We start from the raw sequence: 18,866 nt of genomic DNA on the forward strand, positions 1-18,866 counted from the left end.
ATTTATTTTGTGTTTAATTGATTTGTGATACCAACTTAATTAAAAAAAATATAATTAGATTATTGCACCACACTCATAATGTGAGTGAAAAATTATATAAAAATTATACAAAATTAAAAAGATTTCAATTGAAATGGTAAAATTATGGTTGCCATAATTGTGGGGACCTAAGTTCAAATCGTATTATATTTAGGCATTTTATAAATTTTTATAAAAATATAAAGGATAAAAATCATTATAATAATATTTATCACTTTGTAAAGGGAGGTTTTAATAATTTATTAATGCTTGATTAATTAATGATATCAAATCGATTCATACATTATATATAGTATAAATAGAAATAAAATATTGGCATAATGACTTTTTTAGCCCTTTAACTTAAAAAAAATATCATTTTAGCTTTCTATTTAATTGTTCGTCTTTTTTAGCCCTTAAACTTGTATTGTTTATCAAATCATCTCAAAATAGATGAAAAAGTTAATGTTTGTTAACTTTGCTGACTTGGCATACGCGTAGATTGCCACGTGGATGCCACATCAATAATTAATTAATTTTTTAAAATTTAAAAACTCAAAAAAATTAAAAAAAGTATAAAAATATAAAATATTTTTAAATTTTTAAAAAATAATTAATTACTAATGTGGTATACTGGTGAAAATCCACATGTATGCCACATCAGGAAAGTTAACAAACATTAACTTTTCCATCCATTTTTAGGTGATTTAATAAATAATGTAAGCTAAAAAGGCTAAAAAGACGAATAATTAAATAAAAGGTTAAAATAATTTTTTTTTTAAATTGAAGTAAGAAAAGTCATTATTCCTAAAAGATATGAGACTAAGAAATTTCCCTTTGGCATCATCAAAATTGTTCTTTTGGCATGAAATTTCCACCCCACATTTTTCCTCAGCTTTTAATTTGCAATAATTTAGTAGAGACAATTTTAAAAACTTTAAATACCCCAAAAAAAATTGGATAAATATTAATGGTCACACTCACACAAAAGTTTATTAGAAAGGTAAATTGATGATGCAATTTAAGGTTTAGTATAGTTGATTCCTACATATAACAAATACAGAAAAATATCTTCACAAACAAGTCCATGAAGCCATAGGTGGATCCTTGTACAATACTTGGTGAAAAACCTACATGGGAGGTGACTTGTTTTACAAGTAAAGGCTCATTCCGTATAAATCATATATATCTTTGCATTTAATAATTTGAAAGCTTTGAAGTCGTATAGATAAAGCATAATATTTGTTTATTGTCGAAGAATATTATCTAAAATACAATTGAATGATGAGAAAAACTTACTGGTGGTAATTTCTCCTCCGGCCAAGACAAAAGGAACCCATTGTAGCCAATCCCATGCAAACTATGTTAATAAAGTTAAAGCAATCTCTCAAAGGTCTAGTTGGACTTCCATAGCTGCAACATACAACCTATGTTACTCAAACTCTTTTTTTTTTTTGTAATATTCACGTCTAACATCCATATTCCGAATATGGACGCTGTATCAGCCGAAGATATATATGAAAAACCAAACTCATTTCCAACAACCCTTATCTTTGAGTCCGGGTAACATAGATCGCAACCATACTTCGTCTTTTGCTTGCTACATGGTCTGAACCATGTATGGTGGTAACCAATTGGCATTCAATATCTCTTACTCAACAGTAGTATTTTCTCCATTCTCGAACTGAGATGATGAGACCATAATGTCTGAGGCAGCGTCATCGATGGTTAAGCTCGGGACTTCACTACATAGTGAGGAACTTTCATCTTCACCATTAACTGATGGTGCCGGAGAAGATGCATCTGATGCATAAGTACTACTGTAACCATTACTGGTCTCGCACTCTTCCGGTGAGTTCTGAAGGCACCAGTACATAATGCTGGCTGTTAAAGTGAGCATCATCTTCTGGTTTACCTGCCATACCATTAGAACACCGAATTATTTCCTATTTCCTATCATTTGTAGATATACAAATTCAAGATTGAAAATGTGACTTGTATATAGCTGCAACTTTACCTCCATGATGTCTTCAGGCAACAAGAAGATGGAGCATCCAATCTTACGAGCCACACTTATGATATATGTTGCATTCAACTTCTTCTCTTCATCTACAATTCCAACATGGACAAAAACTGTTAAGTTTGGCTCGATAAATAATGTCACAAAAGTCCAATGAAAAATTAATTCGAGTTAGCAAGAAATCATACCACTTTCACCCTTGGTTACAAGGTTCCAGTTGACCACTCTTGGCTCCACAGCACTTAAAAGTTCAAGGAAGAACAGTCCACTCGAAAGGCTCTTATCCTGCAGATTTAGAGTAACATATAAATATTAGTTTTAACTCTTAAATTAATGTTATTACTATAAGAAAAAATGGAAATAATTCTGAAACCTTGAAGCTTTCTATTTGACGGGATCTTCCGGTGCTTTTGATTTTCCTGTTTGCCCAATTTATGATGTATGAATCAGTTATCTCCTTCCCTCGGGAGCGAGATCTCAAACTCTTGAGAAGTTGAAGCATATTGTACCTCATCAATTGCCATAAGAATGCTGCAACACATGTAATCCACTTTCAGCAACGATCTCTTTTCAATATTAAACGACAAAAGGTTCATATATGAAAGCTTAATGCCAAGTAGAATTCTACACCCAATGTAGATTCCTTTATCAAAAAAATACTTGTTGACCTTTTTAATCGAGGCAAAACATGCAAAGCTGTGAAGGAAATCATCTTAAATCGAGAAAACAAGACCAGAGGAAAGTACCTATTATGAGTTTTTTATTTCCTTGCACTATATCATTTCCACCAAGATTCACAATGGAAAATTTCAACATCTCCCCGATCATTACCACTTGATTGCAATTTTCCACCTTTCTAAATGGAAACTTAATTGGAGGTTTCGTTGCATGCTTCCAGTTGACAGATCCAGGAGCAACCTTATCAAGCACCTCTAAAAGTACCCATCTGCATCAAAATCAAGCTCATTGTGTTGAAAATCAGGAAATTAACATAACCTTTTTGTTTGTAATGTATGCTGAAATTCTGCAGTAAGGATAATGCATAGAACTTGAGTACTTTAACAACATTAGTGCAGAGGAAAACTTACCCGTTTCTGACATCCTCAAAGACGTTATTAACGTAATTCTCAACTCCAAGACTATTCATCCATAGTCGGAAACATCTCTCATCTCTGGACAGTTGCACATCATCTGTTATCCTTTCTGCAAAAGAAATCTTTTTGCTATCTACACTCAGGCCATTCCTGCAAAAGCACACATGTTTTTATTACCTGATTATATCACTGGAGATACCACGCAATGAGCAACGAGCATGGAAAGTATGTGTTATGACTGCCAGGTTTGTGATTTCTCACCTTTCATGGAAGATTTGAGCTACAAATGCAAGATTCAAATTCGTCCAGCCCTCAACTATGTCTTCTGGGCTTAAATATCGTTTACATCCCATTCTCTCTGCATGGTCAAGTACCAATTTAGCCCTTTCGGTAGCATGCTTAGTATCAAGGGTCAACGGATTGCAGTACTCTGGTGCTAGAACATTAAGCAGGAAAGCATAAGCTTTTGCATCCTGCAGGGACAGAAATGAGTAAAACATATTAAATTATGAATTCAAGCAACATCAAGCAATACATCTAATTGCTGTAACATTCGCTAAACCAGTTTTCTCATAGTCAAATACCTTCACATCTGAAGAAAAATTCGTAACAGTTTTCTCGTAGCCTCCTTTCTTTAAATGGAAATTCATCCATTTTAGTAGAACCTTCTCAGGAGCTAACGCCATAAGTTCCTCAATATCCTGCAAGTATCAATAATTTGAATGGGAACAAATCAGTCCATTTGTTTGAAAGAAATGTTTTTTTCGAGAATTAATGCTTCGTTAAACATCAATCAAATGAAAAGAGAAATTGATTACTCCATTGCCATCATCCAGCACTTCTACAAGCTGGGGTGTCTTCTTAAGGTTGAGATCAGCCAACAGTTGAATCTGCAATTGTCACAGATAGTAAGGATGAGAAAAAGTTGAGACCCACTCTTCTCAGTCTATATCGACTGTTTCAGGCTATACAAGTACTTGCACATGAATGATGCAGACAACTTAGATTAGATAGCTACCTTTATAATTTGGGAGATCAAACCAAGTAAGAGAGTAGGCTGCAATACAAGTAACACCAAGGTGAAAACCATCAGATGATAAGAAAATATCGTTCTAACTCACATAGGAATCTGCCTATCCGTACTAACCCTTCCTTCAACCAAGTCCTGGGTGCCAATGTTTACCACGGTGCAGCCAATAGCCTTTGCAGAGTTGAGAGCTAGAGTATGGTTCTCATTCCTCTCCCATAGGTTAAGTACCTTTTTCGTGTTAATAGCTCGTTCATCTATTGTTCCCGACACAGCAACATTGATAAGCTTACTGCAAAAGTACATGAGAACAGAACCAGTGTCACTGCTCTATAACAGCATTTGTAGAGAAAAAAGAATACATAATGGAGCACCCCCGAAAAAAAAAAAAGGTTACCATAAAAGTACTCCATCTTTTGCAAGATTGAAAAGGTCATTGGAAGCCGGATCCAACGGAAGAAACTGCTTTAAAAATGGATCATCCGCAAGATAGATGTTTATGTGTCTAACATAAGTGGCTTTTTCTGATTCAACGAGTGTAGTGGCTGAGGAGGTCTTTAGGACAGATGATGAATTCTTTTGACCACCCGATTTTTCCTTAGCCTGACCTTGCAAATTTAAATACTCCTGCTCATTCCATGCAACCAAGCACAACGTCAGTGCACTTTAACAAATTCGATCAACTTAATGGAATGTAAAATGCCATGTAAATTTTAACCAAAGCAATGATTCCTTTTTCTTCATATGTTACAATACTACATGATTAATAACAGTAAAATAGAATACGACATGACTCACCCGGAGGAATGTTTCGAAATCAATCTCATTGCTCATGTCATCATAGGATTCACCCAATTTCTGCTTAATCTCGTCCTCGGTAAATGCAGAACTGAGACCCTTCAATTTCACCATCAAGGGTGGCAAATCTCCAACTTTAACTTTACCATCTTCGTTCTTTACCGAAACAAACTATAAATCATATAAATAAAGTAAAAAAAAAAAAAAAAAAACAGTTCAGATTATATCAAATTACATTCATAATAAAACAATAAAACCGAATACTAATAATGCAATAGTTGAAGCAATAAATTGAGGAGGGAACAAAGTATGCTTACCTTGGTTTTAAGGTTACGAAACTCAATAGGCATGAATTGGTTTTGAAGCGCTCGGTCAGAGACCGTAACACCCTCGGATCTAGACATATCTACAGATTGTTCGAGCAGAGAAAGAAAAATCTATCCAAAAGTTCTTCTGCAAGTTAGACCAAATGGATCTAGAACCCAACCAGCAATGGACAATGCAGGATTCGAACTAGACTCCAGATTACCTTGGCAGATGAACTTTCAAACAAGATTCCTCAAGGCCAGAATCTGAAAATCAGAAAACCAAATCAATGACTCAACTTTGGATCATATTAGCATTAAATTAACATGAATCCTTCATGGAACCATCCCTATAGATTGCTTTTAACATACTCAATCATGAATATCTAATAAACCTTGGTCCCTAACACATACAAACTAAAACTAATCTAAAAATAATTAAAAAAATTCCAATTCAAGAACTTATCTATAGATCCCCATGAACACAAAGATTAAAAGAAACAATCCAACAAATTTGTTTAACTTTAAACTTATAACAATCAACAAAACAATCACAACCAAACGGAAATCCAATAAATTATTTCAAAGTTAACTCAATGTTTTCACGATTCAGTTCCAATGAAACAGAAAAACAAAAACATTTCATTGAACCAAAAATGCAAAGGAACAACCAATTACAAAAGGGGAAAAAACCTAAAAGAAAATTGAAAATAACAATTAAAACAAATGATAACCCAATGTAGGAAACAAAAAAACAAAACAAACCCAGAAATGCATACCTGTTAAAAGAAAAGTTATTGTGGTTTTTGAATAAAAGAATTCATCATATGATCCTTTCAAAGTCTTCTTTTTTTTTTTTTTTACTTGACACCACCGCCTCACAAGAAATAAACCATTTAAAGAATTAAAAAATGTATATATCTGTAAGATTGATTATATTTAGATAGGAAATGATGATGTACGGATAGGAAATGATCCATTTTTTCTCCTAAGAAAGAAAAGTGAAAAATAGGAAAATATGAAAAAAAGAACGGTTTTTTAGTTTTTCCCTTCTAGACAACCAAAGAGCAAGACCGGCTTTCAAACAGTTTTTTGGTTCTGTTAATGATTAGGTGTTTCTCAGAGTATAGTAAATAGAATGCACTCTCTTTTGTTGCACCGCATGTTTGTGACCGTGGAATTTGGGATTTTGTGCAACTAATTTTTGGATGGATTATTCATTGTGTTTTTCAATTATATTAAAATTTAAAAATTTTAAAACTAAAAACATGACAGAATTACAATTTTGTGTAATTAGAGGTGTTTATGGCCGGGTCGGTTTAAGATTGGGTCGGGCCGGGCCTAAGTATGACATTAACATACTTTTTGCTTGCTCAAGTTTGATTCAACTCAAAATCTGGGCTTAAAATTTTACCTAAATCTGCTCATATTTGTAAATAATTAACCTAAACTCATTTTAGACCTGCCTATATTATTTTTAATTATTTTAAAAAATTATACATTTTTTATTTTAATATTTAATAATTTTATATATTTTTTATTTATTGAAAATTTTTATAGTCATCTTAACATTATTTTACTGTTTACATTAGAGTAGTATTATATATTTAGTATATGTTTATTTTTTTTAGTATGTTTTAAATTACATAATATAAAGTATTATAACCCAGCTCGAGCATTGAATGTTCAAGACCGAGCCCAACCTACATTTTAAAAGGGTTTACTTTTTTTTGCCCAAGTCCATTTTTCAGGCCTAATATTTTTACTCAAACCCTTTTGAATTTCGGGCGAACCTTCAAGTTTAGGCAGTTAGCTCGACCCATGAATAGGTCTATATATAAATTTATTATTTTCTTATAAATGTATAAAATAAGAAAAATGTATAAAATAATTATCAAATTTTAAAATGTATATATAGGTACTTTACACATACTCAGTATTGGACAATAATATCATTAAAACATAATAATTGACAAAAATTATAATTTCTTGTGTTAAAAGAAAAATATTATTAGATTACAATATTTTGAAAATATCAACGCAAAATCCTTCATATTAAAAAATGTATTCAATTTAGATATGCTTTATTATTCATGTTCAATGTTTGTAACTTCCCTTTCAAGAATATGATATCCAAAATTTATGGGCGGGCCATGTCCAAACATAATATTAGTATATTATGTTTGGGATTAAACTCAAACTCTCATGCTTACAACAAATTAAAAATTTAAATTTAAACAACGTAACGTATTTTTTTCATGTTTACATAGTACTATTTCATAACATATTTAATTTTATAAGATATAAATTATGTAATATATATATAAATAAAATAAAAATTATTGCAAAAATATAAAATGAATTAGGCCAGACTTTAAGCCTTAAATATTGAATCCCAAGTCTACTTTATACTTTAAACGAGTCTAATTTTTATCTAAATCTAATTTTCATGTCTTTGAATTTAGATGGACAGCTTACATTGTAGAGCTGCACATTATAACAGTTATTTCGTCGTTTTTATCTTAATTTGGAACGTAATAAGGACGTGCATTCTTACCTTCTGTGTTGCTTGTGCTTCAAGTTATTCTTGAAATATCTTTTTCTCTCTCGTTTTGCAATATAGAAGAGCTTGGTCTCCTCTCACCCTTTCCGTAACTCGGGCGCAACCGACGGCCCGAGCGATTGCTGCAACTCTTATCTTGAAATATACTTCGACTCCTCAAAGATGATAAAATTTCAATTTAATATCTTTTAAAATTCTAGAATAATAAACATATACAATAATAAAATTATATTTCGATCCTTTAAAATTTTCTATTTCCAATACTTACTCCGAATCCACCGAACAGTCTATTAAAACAGCAGCAAGAAGCAAAGAAAAAAAAATGAAACTACATCATACAAGGATTAATTAAACTTATAGATTTGAAGAAAATCCAACTTCATATACCCCCAAAAAAATGTTGAATAGGACACAACACTGTAGTTGATATATCTAAGGGTGGGTTTGGATGGGCAGTGAGGTGGGATGTGGTGCGGTGCGGTGTGTTTAGCTTACTTTTTTGTCTCACGTTACAGTATCGCTACAGTATCCATTCTCACCGCCACTGCTATTTTTACACTAACCGCAAATAAACGCATTGTCCATCTAAACTCACCCTAAGTTTGAACTCAAAACCTAATGTCAACAAATACTAATACAACACAAGTCATTTGTAGCTAATTGACAACAACTAAGATGATCAATATTATGAAAAGGTGAAAAGTGGGCCAAAAATGAGAGAGTAGACTCCATTCTGATATAAAAAAGATGAAATCTCAAGTAGCTGCCATTTTAGGCAGCTCCTTTCCCCTTCTTTCTCTGGATCTTCTTCATGTAGAACTCAAGCTCCTTGTCCTCCAAGATATACATGTCAAACCCCATTTGACATCATATTTTAGAATAAATATGATATTCAGCTAGGCTTATCTTATGTACAAAAAAAAAACTCTCGAGACATGACGTACCCGTCGGCATGTCCACACTGACCAGGCCGCGAAGAGATGCAAGCCAACAACCGATCCTCGATACCGTTGCTGCTTTTCCAGCTTCCTCATTACATGGCTACTCTTCTTCGCCTCCTTAGTACCGGTTTCACCTTCCTATACACAAATGAAGTAAAACAATGTAAAACTGTAAACAGCTATTCCCAAAGATTCATTATGCAAGAGCAAATCGGTTATAGCATTAACAAATTAAAGACACCAAAGCTTCAATTTCCATGACACCGAAACATTAAAAGAAAATAACAATGGAAACAGTATCAATGCGATCATAACATAGTTAATACCTCTCCTTCTTTCTTGGCTGCTGCTGCTCTTGCGACCAATGTCAAGCCCGTAATGCTGGAGATACCACTGCTTGAATAGAGCAGCATCGACTTGAACAATAGCTCTCTTCAACAGAGTTTGAGTACGAACCAGCTTGCTATTGGATGCATTGTACACCACATCCAAGATTCGAGTTTTACGTGTCACGGCCTCACTTCCCCACCAGTAGTGTCAAGCCTCAAGCATGCAACTTAACGGTTTCCACCGTGAATCCGAATCCTCACCGTCTTGTTGGTTGACAACTTTGGGTTTGCAGATTGCCTTCCAAGTTCATACCTTCAAAAGTAAACCCCCAAAATTTAGAAAACAGGATAAACTCAGATTGAAAAACAAAGGAAACTAAACAAGATCTCTGGTAATAAAATTTTACGGATATAAAATAATAGCAATATTTATAGTCATGATGAGCCATTAGAATCAATTCCCAATAAAGGTCAATAAAATAGCTCTATATAGCACTGAAAGGAAGCTAAATCACAAGATAAAATCCCATATTTTCTATAATAGTAAATAAACTTTCTAAGCTACCAAACAAAGCAAAAATTATCTAGAACAAATAAAAACAAAAAAAAAAATTAAAGGAAATAAAGATCTTTCACATTACTTTCTCTTCTTCCTCCAAGCCTTCTTATTGCCACCAGTGGCAAGCCTCTTGTGCATTGAATCATGAGAAATACCTATTGGGGAAAAAAAAGAACTCATTAATAAGAAAATTACATGATTTAGAAGAAATAATAAAAAAGATTGGAGGCATTTGAGAAATACCCATCTCTGCTGAAGGAGAAAGTTCAAGCCTTTGGGGGGATTTTGTGTTGAAGCAAGTTTTCAGTGAAGAAGAAAGCTGGGTTTGAGAGGAATTATACACACAACTTACCATTTATGTAAGGTAAAAACAGGGCAATTTATTGAAAAAAGCCCAAATTTTTTTAAATTTATCGAAATAGGTCCGGTATTTTATTATTTACCGGAATGGGCTCATTTCCCCTAAATCGCGTCCACGTCAGAGTGATGTCAGGGGATTTGTCAGCAAATCGCGGCCACGTCAGCACGCTTTACTGACGGGGCAACAAAGCGCGTCCTTGAGAGAGCTATTTGTTGCCATGTCAGCAAAGCGCGCTGACGTGGCCGCGATTTGCTGACACATCGTGTCCCTGGGGACGCGATTTAGACCATGCGTGAATAGTGCAACGGTCAAAAATTTGACCGTTGCCCCCCAGACGGTAAAAAAAAAACTATAAATACTTCCACCTTTTTTTTTTACAAACAAATCCTCTCTCAAATTTCCTCTCAATTTCCTTCCAAATTTCTCTCAAATTCATATTTAATCTCAATTAGCTCTCAATTTCATTTTAAATTTCTCTTAAATCCCTATTTTTAAATAATTTTAAATAATTTTGATTTTTTTTAACCGGAAAAAATTACTCTTAAATCCTTAATTTTTAAACCGAATTTTTTTTTACGACTTCAGTAATGGACGGAGGATTGACTCGTTTTGATAAGCACCACATATCCGTGGAACAAATGAAGATAGTAAGTGTTAAATTAAATTTTTAAATATTATTTAAGATTTTTTTATTTATGCATTTTTAGATAATTATTAATTTATTATTTGTTATAAAAAGTCTGTAGATCGGGTATTGGAATGCAATATCCGGAATATGCATGCTCCTCCATCACCGTTGATAGAGAACTACCTGCGGGAAGTGGGTTTTTGGCACGTAGCGACGGTAGGCCGGGGATGCAAGGTGGAGCCGAAACTAATCAGTGCGTTGATCAAGAGGTGGAGACCCGAGACGCACACATTCCATCTTCCATGTGGAGAGTGTACTGTCACTTTCGAAGACGTCGGCTTGCAATTAGGATTGCTTGGTGGAGGGTACCAACATCACGGTTCCGCCAATCTAGCGATTGGCGGTGATGTGCTCTGAGCTTCGGGCGCTATTCCAGAGAAAATTGAGGGAGGTAAGATCGAGATGGGCTGGTTGCGACACACATTCCCGGATCCGGATGAAGATTCAACCGAAATAGAAAGAATCTGATATGCTCGGGCATACATTCTTCAGTTAATTAGAGGTTATCTGATGCCAAACTTGTCACGGAGCCGCGTACATCTAAGATGGCTGCTGAAACTCGTTGATTTTAGAGCAGCCGGTGAATTGAGTTGGGGGTCTGCCGTCTTGGCCACATTATATCGGGAGATGTGCTGGGCGACGCGACCGAGGAGAGCAAAAATTGGAGGTTGCTTGTCACTACTGCAGTCATGGGCACAGTTTCGCTTTCCATTTCTACATCCTCGAGTGAACCACCCATATACATTCCCATTCATAACGAGGTAAATTTTATATTAGATTTTACAATTATTATGTAGATTTTTAAAAATAAAAATATGCTAAAAGTTTATTTAATTAGGTGGAACCATCCGGCAAGTCATACTCGATTACCTACCGAACTTGAAGATATACGGCTTCTATTAGACCAACAGTCGGAAGCATAAGTACGTATTAAATAAAATAGATATTTCCATCATTCGCTAGTCGATTGGTATTTAGTATTTAGTATTTGGTATTATGTATATAACTAATATTTCTATAATGTTCATATAGTTTCAATGAACACCATACGAGGATCGGACAATTTGGGCAGTAATTCCGAATGAGTTCTTACAAAATCGAAACGCTTAGCACATGAAAGTCGTATTGATCAACTACGCGACCGTGGAGCCGCACCAGTCAGATAGAGTGCTACGACAGTTTGGATGTAGACAACCGATTCCCGTAGAACCTTAGGTGTTTGATGATCAAAATAAAGTCGACCTTCGACAATTGAATACAGATTGACCGAGATACTGGTCCGAGTACATGGAAATATGGAAAGATCGGTATGAATATTTCCTACTTGGGAACCAATCATCGTTCCGGAGTTAGCGTGCGTGCCGGAATACATGCCATGGTTTAGGATCCATGGCAAGCCATATTTACTGACGCCAGAGGAGAGGCAGCGGCAATTACGTGTCCAAAGAGAAAGGCGCGGGCCTCTAAATCCTAGACGAGTAGACGATGACGCTGGCCCCTCAATAAGTCCCAGACATTTACCCGGCCCATCATCAATGACCATGCAATCACTAAGCCCAACGAGAGCACCGACACAGTCACCCGACCCAGCAGTTCAACCGATGATACCCACGTAACTGCCTTTTCAGATGATGCCAGGTACGTTTCCTAGCCCTTTTAGGTATCCTAACCCTTATATGTATCCTTTTCCGAGTCCTATGGCAGGTTGGAGACAATGACCCGGTTCAGCTCCATTTCCTGTTACGCCGAGTGGACTGCTGATGTATAGGCCAGCGACGCAAGAGAGGCTGACGGGGAGCTCTTCTTTTTACCAATCCCCACCACCGTACGGGTTCCAAACACCGTCGTCGTTGGTGATGCAAACACCTCCACATTCACTATTCTTCCAAGGTGGATCATCGTCCCAACTCCGACAACCAGATGCCTTACCGAAAGAACCAAAATCCCTGTCGGAGAAACCACAATCGCCACTGAAATCGGACAAAGGAGGAATCCAATCATGAATCAAATCGAAACAACCGCCATGTGGCAATTGAATCCGTGAACACGAGATTGATTTTTGTATTTAAATTTGTTTGTACAAATATTTTGAATATTTTGATATTATTTGATGTAATAAAATAGAAATTTTTTTCAGTTATTACTTTAAAACCCTAAACTAATTTATTAAAAAATTATAAATTTATAAATTTATAATTTATAATTTATAATTAAATGCATAATTTAATTGACAAACCATAAACCCTTAAACTAAAAACTCTAACCCTAATCATAACCCATAACCTAAAACCCTAACCTAATCCCAACCCTTAACATAAAAAACCCTAACCTTAACCCTAACACTTAACTTAAAAACCCTAACCCTAATCCTAACTCTTAATATAAAAACTCTAAAACCTAAAAATCTAAACCCTAAACTTAAAAACAAAAACCCTAAACCTAAAAAACATAAACCCTAAACCCTAATTCTAACCCTTAACTTAAAAATCCTAACCCTAATCTTAACCCTTAACTTAAAACCCTTAAACCCTAAACCCTAAACCTTAAACTTAAAAACCATAAACTATAAACCTAAAAAACCTAAACCTTAAACCATAAATCGTAACCCTTAACTTAAAAACCCAAACTCTAAACCCTAAACACTAAACCCTAAATTGTAAACCCTAAAAATTAAAAATCCTAAAACTTAAAATTAAAAACCCTAAACACTAAACCTAAAAACCATAACCCTAAACCTAAAAACACTAACCCTAATCATAACCCTTAACTTAAAACCCTAAACCCTAACCATTAACTAAAAACCCTAAACCCTAAACTCTAAAATTTAAACCCTAAAACACTAAATCATAAACCCTAAATCATAAACTCTTAAACTTTAAAACCTTAAACCCTAAACTTAAAAAACATAACCTCTAAACCTTAAACCCTAACTTAAAAACCTTAAACCCTAAACTCTAAACTCTTAACCCTAAACCTAAAAACCTTAAACCTTAAACACTAAGCATTAAAAACCCTAAACCATAAAATTAAAAACCCTAAACCTAAAAACCATAACCCTTAACTTAAAAACCATAACCCTAATCCTAACCCTTAACTTAAAAACCCTAAAACCTAAAACCCTAAACCTAAAAAACATAAACCCTAAACCTTAAACCCCAATTCTAACCCTTAACTTAAAAATCCTAACCCTAATCTTAACCTTTAACTTAAAAACCTTAAACCCTAAACCCTAAACCCTAAACCTTAAACTTAAAAAATCATAAACTCTAAACTTAAAAAACATAAACCTTAAACCATAAATCATAACCCTTAACTTAAAAACCATAAACTCTAAACCTTAAACCCTAAACCCTAAACCTTAAAACCCTAAACCTTAAAATCAAAAACCATAAAACCTAAACCTAAAAACCATAACCCTTAACTTAAAAACACTAACCCTAATCCTAACCCTTCACTAAAAAACCCTAACCCTAACCCTTAACTAAAAAACCCTAAACCTTAAACCATAAACTCTAAACCATAAAACCCTAAATCATAAACACTAAATTTAAACTCTTAAACTTTAAAACCCTAAACCCTAAACCTAAAAACATAACATTTAAACAGTAAACCCTAACTTAAAAACTCTAAACCCTAAACCCTAAACTTTAAACCCTAAATACTAAACCTAAACCTAAAAACCTTAAACCTTAAACACTAAACATTAAAAACCCTAAACCATAAAATTTAAAACCCTAAACCTAAAAACCATAACCCTTAACTTAAAAACCCTAATCCTACCCTAATCTTAAACTTAAAAACCCTAACCCTAATCCTAACCTTTAACTTAAAAACACTAAACCTTAAAACTCTAAACTTTAAACCTTAAACCCTAAACTTTTGAATTTTAAAACCCCAAACCTTAAACCTAAAAAATTAAACACTAAACACTAAACTCTATAATTAAAAACCCTAAACCTTAAACCAAAAAACCATAACCCTAAACTTAAAAACTCTAATCCTAATCCTAACCATTAACTTAAAAACCCAAACCTTAATCCTAACCCTTAACTTAAAAATTCTAAACCTTAAACTCTAAACCTTAAACTTTAAAACCCTAAATCTTTAAACTTTAAAACCTTAAACACTAAACCTAAAAACCCTAAACCCTAAACCCTAATTCTAACCTTTAACTTAAAAATCCAAACCCTAATCCTAACCCTTAACTTAAAAACCATAAACCATAAACCATAAACCATAAAACCCTAAACTTTAAACTTAAAAACCATAAACTTTAAACCTAAAAAACCTAAACCCTAAATTATAAATCATAATTCATAACTTAAAAACCCTAAACTTTAAACCCTAAACACTAAACCTTAAACCTTAAACCTTAAACCTAAAAACACTAAACCCTAAACCTAAAAATACTAACCCTAATCCTAACCTTTAACTTAAAAACACTAAACTTTAACCTCTAAACTCTAAACCCTAAAATCATAAATATTAAACCATAAACCCTAAACCTTAAGCTTAAAAAATCATAAGCCCTAAACCCTAAAACCTTAAAACCCTAAACCCTAAACCTAAAAACATAAACCCTAAACCTTAAACCCTAGTTCTAACCCTTAACTTAAAAATCCTAACCCTAATCTTAACCCTTAACTTAAAAACCTTAAACACTAAACCCTAAACCCTAAACCTTAAACTTAAAAAATCATAAACTCTAAACTTAAAAAACCTAAACCCTAAACCATAAATCATAACCCTTAACTTAAAAAACATTAAACCCTAAACCCTAAACATGAAAACCCTAAACCTTAAAATTTAAAACCCTAAACTCTAAACCTAAAACCATAACCCTTAACTTAAAACACTAACCCTAATCCTAACCTTCACTAAAAACTCTAACCCTAACCCTAAACTAAAAAAACCCTAAACTTTAAACTCTAAACCCTAAAACCCTAAATTATAAACCCTAAATCTAAACCTTTAAACTTTAAAACCCTAAACTCTAAACCTAAAAACATAACATTTAAACCTTAAACCCTAACTTAAAAACCATAAACCCTAAACCCTAAACCCTAAATACTAAACCTTAAACCTAAAAACCTTAAACCTTAAACACTAAACATTAAAAACTCTAAACCATAAAATTAAAAACCCTAAACCTAAAAACCATAACCCTTAACTTAAAAATCCTAATCCTAATCCTAACCCTTAACTTAAAAACCCTAATCCTAATCCTAACCCTTAACTTAAAAACTCTAACCCTAATCCTAACATTTAACTTAAAAACACTAAACCCTAAAACTCTAAACTCTAAACCTTAAACCTTTGGATTTTAAAATCTCAAACCCTAAATATAAAAATTTAAACACTAAACACTAAACTTTATAATTAAAAACTCTAAACCTTAAACCAAAAAACCATAACCCTAAACTTAAAAACTCTAATCCTAATCCTAACTATTAACTTAAAAACCCTAACCTTAATCCTAACCCTTAACTTACAAATCCTAAACCTTAAACTTTAAAACCCTAAATCCTTGAACTTTAAAACCTTAAACACTAAACCTAAAAACCCTAAACCCTAAACACTAAACCCTAATTCTAACCCTTAACTTAAAAATCCAAACCCTAATCCTAACCCTTAACTTAAAAACCTTAAACCATAAACCATAAAACCCTAAACTTTAAACTTAAAAACCACAAACTTTAAACCTAAAAAACCTAAACCCTAAACTATAAATCATAACTCATAACTTAAAAACCCTAAACTTTAAACCCTAAACACTAAACCTTAAACCTTAAACCTTAAACCTAAAAACACTAAACCCTAAATCTAAAAATACTAACCCTAATCCTAACCTTTAACTTAAAAACACTAAACTTTAACCTCTAAACTCTAAACCCTAAAATCATAAATATTAAACCCTAAACCTTAAGCTTAAAAATCATAAACCCTAAACCCTAAAACCTTAAAACTCTAACCCTAAACCTAAAAACATAAACCCTAAACCTTAAACCCTAGTTCTAACCCTTAACTTAAAAATCCTAACCCTAATCTTAACCCTTAACTTAAAAACCTTAAACCTTAAACCTTAAACCCTAAACCTTAAACCCTAAACCTTAAACTTAAAAAATCATAAACTCTAAACTTAAAAAACATAAACCCTAAACCATAAATCATAACCCTTAACTTAAAAAACATTAAACCCTAAACCCTAAACATGAAAACCCTAAACTTTAAAATTTAAAACCATAAACCCTAAACCTAAAACCATAACCCTTAACTTAAAACACTAACCCTAATCCTAACCTTCACTAAAAACTCTAACCCTAACCCTAAACTAAAAAACCCTAAACCCTAAACTCTAAACCATAAAACTCTAAATCATAAACCATAAATCTAAACCTTTAAACTTTAAAACCTTAAACTCTAAACCTAAAAACATAACATTTAAACCTTAAACCCTAACTTAAAAACCATTAACCATAAACCTTAAACCCTAAACCCTAAACCCTAAACCTAAAAACCTTAAACCTTAAACACTAAACATTAAAAACTCTAAACCATAAAATTAAAAACCCTAAACCTAAAAACCATAACCCTTAACTTAAAAACCCTAATCCTAATCCTAACCCTTAACTTAAAAACCCTAATCCTAATCCTAACCCTTAACTTAAAAACTCTAACCCTAATCCTAACATTTAACTTAAAAACACTAAACCTTAAAACTCTAAACTCTAAACCTTAAACCTTTGGATTTTAAAACCTCAAACCCTAAATATAAAAAATTTAAACACTAAACACTAAACTTTATAATTAAAAAACTCTAAACCTTAAACCAAAAAACCATAACCCTAAACTTAAAAACTCTAATCCTAATCCTAACCATTAACTTAAAAACCCTAACCTTAATCCTAACCCTTAACTTACAAATCCTAAACCTTAAACTTTAAAACCCTAAATCCTTGAACTTTAAAACCTTAAACACTAAACCTAAAACCCTAAACCCTAAACACTAAACCCTAATTCTAACCCTTAACTTAAAAATCCAAACCCTAATCCTAACCCTTAACTTAAAAACCTTAAACTATAAACCATAAAACCCTAAACTTTAAACTTAAAAACCATAAACTTTAAACCTAAAAAACATAAACCCTAAACTATAAATCATAACTCATAACTTAAAAACCTTAAACTTTAAACCCTAAACACTAAACCTAAAAACCATAACCCTTAACTTAAAAATACTAACCCTAATCCTAACCTTTAACTTAAAAACACTAAACTTTAACCTCTAAACTCTAAACCTTAAAACCATAAATCTTAAACCCTAAATCATAAACCTTTAAACTTTAAAACCCTGAACTCTAAACCTAAAAATATAACTTTTAAACCTTAAACCCTAACTTAAAATACATAAACTCTAAACCCTAAATACTAAACCCTAAACCCTAAACAATAACCCTTAACTTAAAACACTAAACTTTAAGCCCTAAACACTAAACCCTAAACCTAAAAACCTTAAACCTTAAACACTAAACATTAAAAACCCTAAACCATAAAATTAAAAACCCTAAACCTAAAAACCATAACCCTTAACTTAAAGCTCTAATCTTAATCCTAACCCTTAACTTAAAAACCCTAACCCTAACCTTAAACCTTAAATTTTAAACCCTTAAATTTTAAAATCATAAACCCTAAACCTAAAAAATCTAAACACTAAACACTAAACCCTAAAATTAAAAAACCATAAACTCTAAACCAAAAAACCATAACCCTTAACTTAAAAAATCTAATCCTAATCTTAACCATTAACTTAAAAACCCTAACCTTAATCCTAACCCTTAACTTAAAAACCTTAAACCTTAAACTCTAAACCTTAAACCCTAAATTCTAAACCTTTAAACTTAAAAACCTTAAACCCTAAACCTTAAACACTAAACCCTAAACCTTAACTTAAAACCTCTAAACTCTAAACCATAACTATTAACTTAAAAACCTTAAACTCTAAACTCTAAACACTAAACTCTAAACCTAAAAACTTTAAAACCTTAAAACCTTAAACTTTAAAATTAAAAACCATTAACCCTAAACCTAAAAACTATAACCTTTAACTTAAAACCCTAAACTCTAAACCTAAAAACCTTAAACCTTTTACTTAAAACCCTAAAC

At 32.7% G+C, this 18,866-nt stretch overlaps 1 protein-coding gene and 1 pseudogene across 1 annotated transcript; both read right to left on the bottom strand.

The window, feature by feature from the left end:
- Positions 1 to 1,247: 1,247 nt before the first annotated feature.
- Positions 1,248 to 6,302, bottom strand: LOC105761171 (fimbrin-1). The gene is made up of 15 exons (XM_012578901.2): positions 6,042 to 6,302; positions 5,275 to 5,529; positions 4,958 to 5,128; positions 4,557 to 4,786; positions 4,280 to 4,451; positions 4,151 to 4,189; positions 3,951 to 4,022; positions 3,717 to 3,833; positions 3,394 to 3,605; positions 3,127 to 3,282; positions 2,785 to 2,984; positions 2,412 to 2,569; positions 2,227 to 2,323; positions 2,036 to 2,127; positions 1,248 to 1,933 (listed from the first exon to the last, which is right to left on the bottom strand). Exons 2-15 carry the CDS (start codon positions 5,359 to 5,361, stop codon positions 1,670 to 1,672), a joined length of 2,067 nt encoding a protein of 688 aa, XP_012434355.1. The 5' UTR covers positions 5,362 to 5,529; positions 6,042 to 6,302; the 3' UTR covers positions 1,248 to 1,669.
- A 1,884-nt stretch (positions 6,303 to 8,186) lies between these two features.
- On the bottom strand, positions 8,187 to 9,992 carry LOC105761172 (40S ribosomal protein S8-like; annotated as a pseudogene).
- Positions 9,993 to 18,866: the final 8,874 nt, after the last annotated feature.

Source organism: Gossypium raimondii, chromosome 11 (assembly GCF_025698545.1).
Source record: "Gossypium raimondii isolate GPD5lz chromosome 11, ASM2569854v1, whole genome shotgun sequence".
Taxonomy (NCBI): Eukaryota; Viridiplantae; Streptophyta; class Magnoliopsida; order Malvales; family Malvaceae; genus Gossypium; species Gossypium raimondii.

What these genes read in the sequence shown, in the direction of transcription:
- LOC105761171 (XM_012578901.2), bottom strand. Translation starts at nt 5,361, where the DNA reads ATGTCTAGATCCGAGGGTGTTACGGTCTCTGACCGAGCGCTTCAAAAC. An exon ending in AAAGATGGAGTACTTTTATG is followed by an intron (nt 4,452 to 4,556) that starts GTAACCTTTTTT and finishes GTACTTTTGCAG; the next exon opens with TAAGCTTATCAATGTTGCTG. An exon ending in ATTTTTCTTCAGATGTGAAG is followed by an intron (nt 3,606 to 3,716) that starts GTATTTGACTAT and finishes CTGTCCCTGCAG; the next exon opens with GATGCAAAAGCTTATGCTTT.